Source organism: Seriola lalandi, unplaced genomic scaffold, assembly GCF_002814215.2.
Source record: "Seriola lalandi dorsalis isolate HSWRI2012SDOR001 ecotype SW California unplaced genomic scaffold, Sedor1 jcf7180002054549, whole genome shotgun sequence".
Classification (NCBI taxonomy): domain Eukaryota; kingdom Metazoa; phylum Chordata; class Actinopteri; order Carangiformes; family Carangidae; genus Seriola; species Seriola lalandi.
Window position 1 is genome coordinate 26,665 of NW_019525102.1, and position 7,935 is coordinate 34,599.

The window sequence follows — 7,935 nt, forward strand, 5'->3', positions numbered from 1 at the left end:
TTGCAGGTAGTTCGCCCCCACCGCAGTGTCGATGACAGTGGCCTCCAGGGGTCCATGCAGGCAACCGTAAACTGGAAAGTGAAATGACTTATGCTAAAACTATACACGATATACAAAATGCAACAATACAAGTAAAAGGTAAAGTTGTAAAATTTTATCTAAAAGAGAGAAACTTGAGAGATCATTAGGAAATAAATGTCCTTTTAAACCTTGTTTGTTTTTCATCAAATAAAAATACTAATATTGCGTGTGTACTTATTGTATTGTCTTATTCTTATATATAATATAATATAATATAATGTAATGTAATATAATGTCATTTATAATATATATATTTTTTTTTTTACAATAATTCTGCTTACTTTTTGAACTATAAAATCTCTCCAGACACGATAGGGGCTAGTGCTCCCAATATTTTCTTTCTGGACTTTGCCATATACTTTTTAATGCATTTTCAGATCAGACTTTATGACCTTTTGGAGTTAGTTTGGACTGGAAAAAAAATGCTAGACTTCGAATCACATCTATTTTCCATATTTTATATAAAAATGAATTATCACTATTAACTATATAACAGTAGATAGTTTAGTAAAGGCCAACACTTAAGACAACAACAAAAAAAAAAATCACTTCAGTCTGGTAATACTACTCTTCCAGGTCCTGTGAATCCCAAGTACAAACAGATGTGGGGGAAAAGTGGGCGCAACCAAAAAAAGTCAGTCCAACATCTTTACCCAAAAGATCTTTCTGGTTTTGCATTTGACACAGCCTCACGAGTATAGTTTTCTTTTTATACTTAGCTTTATATGAAAAGCACTTGAGAAGAGGAATTGCCATGACCTCACTGAGGCTTGGAGAATGTTTCAACTCTTTACCAAATATGGCCAGTGCGGGGCGTGGGAGACGTTGTGCTGGGAGGTATCGGTGGATGAGATGAGGGGGATGCGCCGCCAACTACGCACTCCGTTACAGGAACTTTAAGCTTATTGAAGACAAAAAAAAAGATGAACGATAACACTGAGCCAAGAAATAGGTAAGATCAATCTTCGGATCAAACTTTTATTTTTCTCGCAGAGAGTTTTTGTGGAAGGTATCAACTAGCGTTAATCATGGACTATTTTTGGCTTTGAGCTGGGCGCGGTATGTCCGCTATTTGGGGACGGAAAACCTCTTCATCACACACTTATTATGCCAATTTTAATGTGTCTGTTTGTACAGAGAAGTAAACATACCGCCTCTGGCTTCATTATAATGCTGCTGTGTCTGCTTTGCAGCCTTGATTTTGTGATACAACAGAATGTATAAAGATTCATTGGGTCTAGTTAGTTTTAAAAAGCTTTCTCTGTTGCTATGTCCTCATTTCATACCAGTATAACATTGAAGTTCTGTACAGTGATGTGCAGTGTAGCACTCAGGTTTGTTTATTTTAAAAGCCAGCTGGTAGGTATGCATGGTATGTGTAGGCTATACTCTCAAACCAAATCTTGGTTTCCTGTCAGCGGCAGGGGCAGAAACCTCGTGTACCACACAACCACATCTCTCTCTGTGTGCTACAACAGGTTTGTGTCCCTTATTTATAGCTCAGACTAAGCATGAGCAGCATGTTAATACTAACAGTTTTCAGCAGAAACTTAAAGATGGGCCTTATGGATTAAAGCTTGCTTCTGTTATCAACTGAGAATCTGACTCAAGGCTTGATTCCCATTATGTCAAGACAAAGTGATGAAGTGCTCATTTGGTTTGTGTTGCTTGTGTGGGTTCCTGCAGACGTGCCATTAGCTACTCGGAGCTGCTTCCTGTGTTCTCATTACACAGAACAGGAAGTGACTAATGAAGTTAAGAAATGTCAGGGTTTCATTGGTCAAGGGAGGGAACATGTTTTTCTCTTTGAGTGATGCTTTCATGAAAGATGCACCATCCCTCGACCTGTTAGAGTAACAGTCATGGTCTTTCTTTGTGAAATGAAAAGTTTCTGACCTGTAATCATAGCATCTGCTGCTACCGTACAACAGATCATTATCTGTTTAATTTAGTCAAACACCAAAAATGCAATTTAAAATACATAAAGTCTGCATGTTTTGAGAAAAAAATTAGACAGTTCCGGTGACAAAAGGTGCATTTCCTCGCTTCAATGACAGTCTGTTTGACTGTGGAGATGCTCGCTCTGCTCACTCTACCTTAAAACCACCTGATGCAGTTCATCGTTGTGCTCTGCATTCACAGGAAATACTCTTTGTTCTCGTCACTGCACACTATATGAGAAAGTAGGCTGGCCCTCACAAGGAAAAAGAAGAGAATTACATGCAGCCATTTTTCATTATAAACGTCTCCTGCAAAAACTGCCTCAGCTTATCATCAAATTTAAAACCACTTCATGAAACCAGATCTCAGTTCTGTTAAACTCTTGTTAGCCCTCTAGGAAATACTGACCTTGGCAGGACACCTTTCCTCTATTTTGTGTTTTATAACTGGAATGAATTACAGAGGATTTTAAAAGTTGAATGTCTCATCCCACTGGCTGATTTAAAAATTTCAAATCTATGTATTTACTTTTTAAAAAAAACAAAAACAAATTTGGCTTTGTTTCTTTTTATCTGCTGTGCTGTGTCTCTTTTGCAAAAGAATCCTGACTATCGATGAGATTACTTGATGAGATCAAGGTCATATATGTATCTAGAGGGTGTCATATGTTGTCAAGCTCTCTGAGGCAAATTTGTGATTTGCTTTTGGCTTCATAAAAGAAAACCTGCCTTGAGTTAAAAACCATCAACGTTTGGACACTAGAAGGCGCCAATGTCAAAATTTCTAGTGCAGCCTGGATTTAGACATGTACTCTAGAGCAGGGGACTTTCCAACTCCTTCAAGCTTCCGCAGACAAACTTCAACTTCCCCAATACCTACCCTGCACAGGTCACAGCTTGAACAGCCAATCGAGATTCATCACACATTCCTTGGTCCTTACACAATTTTACCTTTGAGCCTAGACATGTCAGTCAGGGATGAAGCACTTAAAAACCACTTTAATTAGCATCCATGCTGTTGCAGTTTCTCACCATTTGACATTGTATAAAGCCTATTAAAAGCCTGTTTATAACATTTAGCAAATCATCTGACTCCACTATGACATGTCTTTAACAAACTGGTCACTGGCCAGCTGTGCAGAGATGTAAAGCATGCATCATTAAATCAGGGCTACAGCATTTTGTAAGAAAGAGAATAAGCTGACTCTCTGCTTAAGAAGTAAAGTTCCATAGGATGTTTCAGTGATATACTGTACAGTATTACTTTGCTTGCATTTTGCATCTAAATATTCCAAAATCACATTATAATTTCACCAAACTCTGCATCTATTTCTCCTGATTGCTCTCTTTGATTTTCATCTTTTTGCAGAATAAGTGAAAAACATCAGCAGAGTATGTGACAAGCTGCCAACACAGGATCTCACATTCCGTTTTAAAGACTTTATCTTGACCCTCGCTGGACCACAGAAGCCGCTTTCAACTCCTGACTGACTGTGATATCCCATCATGCCACTGATCATATTTCCCACCTCCCAGCTGCTATGGGTGCGTGTAGCTGCCCTGTTGTTCACCTGCGTGGCTTTCAGTGTTGCAGCACACGGAGCCAACGTCGACGGAGGCATGGCCGACTGGTGCATCTTCTGCTGGGCGTTCAGCTTCGCCTGCACCCTGCTGGTCCTGCTGGTGGAGCAATTTGGCCTCCAGGCCCGAGCACCAGTGTCCTGGTCAAACTTCCCCATCACCATAGCTTGCTACGCCACCCTCCTTTGCCTCTCTGCTTCTGTTATCTTCCCGCTCTATTTCCTCAAGTACCAGCAACATGGGAGTGATGCTGCTCGTGACCATCGCATTGTCTCCACCGTATTCTCCTGCCTGGCGACGGTGGCCTACATGGGGGAGGTGAGCCTGTCTAGAGCGAGGCCAGGGGAGGTGGCAGGTTACATGGCTACAGCTCCGGGCTTGTTGAAGGTGTGCCAGACCTTTGTGGCCTGCGTCATCTTCATCCTGGTTAGCAACCCTGTGTTATACGACAGTCATGCAGCTCTCAAGTGGTGCATGGCCGTGTACTGCATCTGCTTCATCCTATCCATGGCTGTGGTGGTGCTGTGTGTGGGAGAGTGCACCGGCTGCCTCCCCATCCCGTTCTCCAAGTTCCTGTCGGCATACGGGCTGCTGGCGGTTATCATGTACTTGACCGCTACCATCATCTGGCCTGTGTTTCAGTTTGACAAACAGTACCATGGTAGAAGTTATGGGTCGTCAAACCTGATCACCGTGGCCGTGCTCACTGCCCTCAACTTCCTGCTTTACCTCGCTGACCTGGCCTACACTGCCAGACTAGTGTTTGTCACTGTCTGAGAAGAAGAAATGAAGAAGGGAGAGGCACTGAGTGATGAAGAGAATAAATAAACTAGCTTGAGTGGCTTTGCAGAGAAGTGTAGCTGATTTTGAATTTCTGACAAAAAAGACATGACTTTAACCTTTTGCTGCCTAATTGTAAAATGCTGGAATTAAATGTCCTGTTGATACATGGAAAGCCCAATAAATCAAAAGCTCCTTTACATCACATGTGTATGTATATGTATGCACAGTACAAGTTTGTATATTTCCAGATATCTGCAATGACAGTAATTAACGTCCAGTGTGACTTTTGTTAAGTAGAAGGTGAAAGATCTAAGTGTGACACAATTAAAACAAGATGAGGTCTGTTCAAATCCATTGAAGTCAAACACACTGAACGAAACCAAAAGTGAAAAGGAAATGTTGCTTTTTTTATTTTTAATGTTTAATCTATTTTTTATTGGACAGAAATGTATTTATCCGAGACACACATACACAACGTACCAAAAAGATTTTGTTCCATATGATTCTTATTATCTTTTGTTAATAAGGTTTTGGGAGAAAAAAAATACTTCCAAAGTATCAGTATTGAAACAAGAATGTAATTTGAGCACATTAAGCTTTTAGTGAAAACAATAAATATTTTGTGTTGAAAGGAATGTGTGACTCAGGCAACTATCATTCTGCTTTGTTTACTAATTACTGATATTGTGGACTAATGAATGAATTAAGGTTACCTCCTACCCATCTGAAGAAAAACATATATTCATTTGAGACTTAATTTGAAACTCTAAATTCTCCTGAGAATATTGCCTTCAACCATACTTTTACTGTCCCTACAGTATAGTCACAAAGGAAAGAGGATTAGATGACAGGAAACATATTCTCATGTGAAGTCAAAAACAGCAAAGGAGGCAGCAAGATGAGGCAGTCTTAGACAATATGGACATTTCCATATAAATATATGAGATCAAAAACTATTCATAGAGGATCTGTTTAGTCCAGTGCATGTTTTAGACTGATGCCTTAAACTAACGTTGGATGCTCATCATTGGTGTCTAGAAGGCACCAGCAAACCTGTATCTTTATTTATAAGGCCTTGCTATGAGATATTTAACATCCTTTGTTGAGTTCAGCAATAATAACCATGACACCAGATTATGAGATCACTCACAATATATTTTTCTACTAACATACACTAATAGGTTATTGTCAGGACTCTGGACAAATATCAACCAGTAGCTCAACCCAAAATAGATCTATATCTACAGGATGTACATTGACAAGAAATGTTTTATTTCCTGTTCTTGGCTCCTCTTGGTGTCAGAGTTTGAAGTGAACTGGATGTCTTTCTGAAATGCATCAACAATGATACTTACACTTTTATTCTTTTAAGAGTTTCACCCATTGTTGCCCATATTTACCTGCATCGTCTGGTTAAACCAAAGAAAGGATTATTTCACAAGGCACAAAATGTGTGTGTGTGTGAGTGTTTGTGTGTGTGTGTGTTTCTCTCTCTCGCTTTGCACTTCTCCACAGGATCAACAAACCAGTTCTCAAAGATGAGTGGTGAAGCAGTTGAAGTTGATCCAGACACTGGAGGAGATGAGGAACCGGACAGCAGCAGTGAGTTATTAAAGCCATTAAGCACAATTAAATCCCATGATTCATTCTGACAGTTACAATTAAAGGACAAAATAACTCCAAATAATAAGCCAAGCTAAAGTTAAACATTTAAGTTGCCTTAATTAGCAGTAATAGAAGCTAACTTAAAAGTATTGTCCATCTTTATTGTGATTTCTGACTGTGTGCATAAAGTATATTTCTATAACGCACACCTATATCAGTAATAAGTAAGCAATACGCAATAAAGAGCAAAAGAAATAATGTAGGTCCAATATCATTATTCTTTTCTAGAATCAGACACGAGGATCATCCTACTGGGAAAAACTGGAGCTGGGAAAAGCAGTTTGTGCAACACCATATTTGGAGAAGAGGTGTTCAAGATAAACCACACTGCAAACTCTGAAACAACAAAATGTCAGACAGCAACCAAATCTGTTAATGAGAAAAGAATCACTTTGATCGACACTCCAGGTTTATTTGACACAAATGGACCTGAGGAGAAGCTGAAGTCTGAGATAGTGAGCTGTATCACAGAATGCGCTACTGGGCCTCATGCTTTTCTCATTCTGCTTAAAGTGGAGAAATTCTCAGAGCAAGAGCAGGCTGTCATTGACAAAATCCACAAATCTTTCTCTGAGGAAGCTTTCAAACATGTTGTAGTTGTCTTCACTCATGGTGACCAGCTCCCTGAAGGAATGAAGATTGAGGAATTTTTCAAAGGCAGTAAAGGTCTCTGTGATTTGGTGAAGAAGTGCGGCGGTCGCTGCCACATCATTGATAATAAATGCTGCAGGAGGTGCAGCTGGATTAGGTGTATGTGCAGGAGTCGCTGCAGCAGCAGGAGCACTAGTAGGAGGTTGTATTGGATATAAAGAAGCTGATCAAACAGGCTCAGTAATTGAGGCAGCAGTGAACACAGTTAAGGCCGTCTTTGACAAAGCTAAAAACGTACTGAATAACAAAAAGCACAAGGAAAGTGAGGAGAAATAATCTCTTCTTGAACACTGTTGAAACACATGGGCTTCATTTTGACTTTTATTATGGCTTCTAGTCTTTTACAGCTTTAGATATTTTAGAAATCTAAAGCATCTCATCTAAGGCAAAAATCTATTTAAAATGCACAGCAAAAAGATGACAGCAGAGGGCGCCAAGTTGCAAGAGTACAAAATCACAGTATGAGACTGCTGGTTCTGCCAAATGACAGGTCAAGCCTACATTTTAAAAAACTAACAGGAACCAGACTAAATGTCAGACTGAACTACTGAGGAGTAACACATCTTCTGGCCAAATTTAAGTATTTTACTTAACATACAGTGGCTCAGAATTGTTGTTGCCACAAATTAAACATGGTGCAGCCCACATGTGAAGATCAAGAAGAATGAGATATGAGAGATAGCAAATCTTTTCTCTGGCATAAAAACCTGTTGCTGGTTGTAGTATGTTGAGGCAGTGCCTTTAAAGACAGAAATAGAAACAGAAAGCAGAATAGAAGCGGAGCTCATTTTTAACATCATGGAAGGTGAGTTAAAATAAATTAAGTTATTCTGTGTAGGTCTATGTTCCATGTTATGTGTGAACTGTATTCAAAGATTAATCACTGAAAACGTACATGTATATTCAAAGTTTAAATAGTTCAATGATATATTACAAACTACTGTCAGTAAAACTTATGTGATCCATGAAGCAAACTCAACTAAAGACATTTTGAGGTGATTGAATACAAAAGAGTAAAAATAATGCTGCCTGCATGTATTTTTTTGATGTTCATACATAGATATGCAAAATATTCAGTGCTTTTTGCCAGTGTTCATACTGAATATATTTGTAAAAAATTCACTGCCAACATTTTTTTTTGAGTTGCATTATAACCTTTTATTGTTTTATTTTTTTCTATTAATGCTCATTACTTGTTGATAGATCTGACAGAACTGTTTTCATGCGTATTTTT

General features: G+C 39.0%; 2 protein-coding genes, 1 long non-coding RNA gene and 1 pseudogene across 4 annotated transcripts in view; 3 read left to right on the plus strand and 1 right to left on the minus strand.

Annotated features, from left to right (window-relative positions):
- The first annotated feature begins 796 nt into the window (after positions 1-796).
- On the plus strand, positions 797-5,020 carry LOC111661669 (myeloid-associated differentiation marker homolog). 2 transcript variants are annotated; one of them, XM_023415320.2, is made up of 2 exons: positions 797-1,033; positions 3,391-5,020. In XM_023415320.2, exon 2 carries the CDS (start codon positions 3,528-3,530, stop codon positions 4,377-4,379), a length of 852 nt encoding a protein of 283 aa, XP_023271088.1. In that variant the 5' UTR covers positions 797-1,033; positions 3,391-3,527; the 3' UTR covers positions 4,380-5,020. The 2 variants fall into 2 exon arrangements, with proteins under 2 accessions (XP_023271088.1, XP_023271089.1); XM_023415321.2 differs by lacking the exon at positions 797-1,033 and adding an exon at positions 1,418-1,559.
- Positions 4,813-7,935, minus strand: part of LOC147818614 (uncharacterized) — a 10,952-nt gene continuing 7,829 nt past the window's right edge. Inside the window, exon 2 of the long non-coding RNA XR_015437805.1 lies at positions 4,813-5,957. This is a non-coding gene — a long non-coding RNA (uncharacterized LOC147818614). The remainder of the gene's footprint in view (positions 5,958-7,935) is intronic.
- On the plus strand, positions 5,967-7,091 carry LOC147818615 (GTPase IMAP family member 7-like; annotated as a pseudogene).
- The window catches only part of LOC147818616 (GTPase IMAP family member 7-like), a 4,831-nt gene continuing 4,150 nt past the window's right edge, over positions 7,255-7,935 (plus strand). Inside the window, exon 1 of the mRNA XM_087176356.1 lies at positions 7,255-7,506. Coding sequence (XP_087032482.1) covers positions 7,500-7,506 — 7 coding nt within the window. The 5' untranslated portion in view covers positions 7,255-7,499. The remainder of the gene's footprint in view (positions 7,507-7,935) is intronic.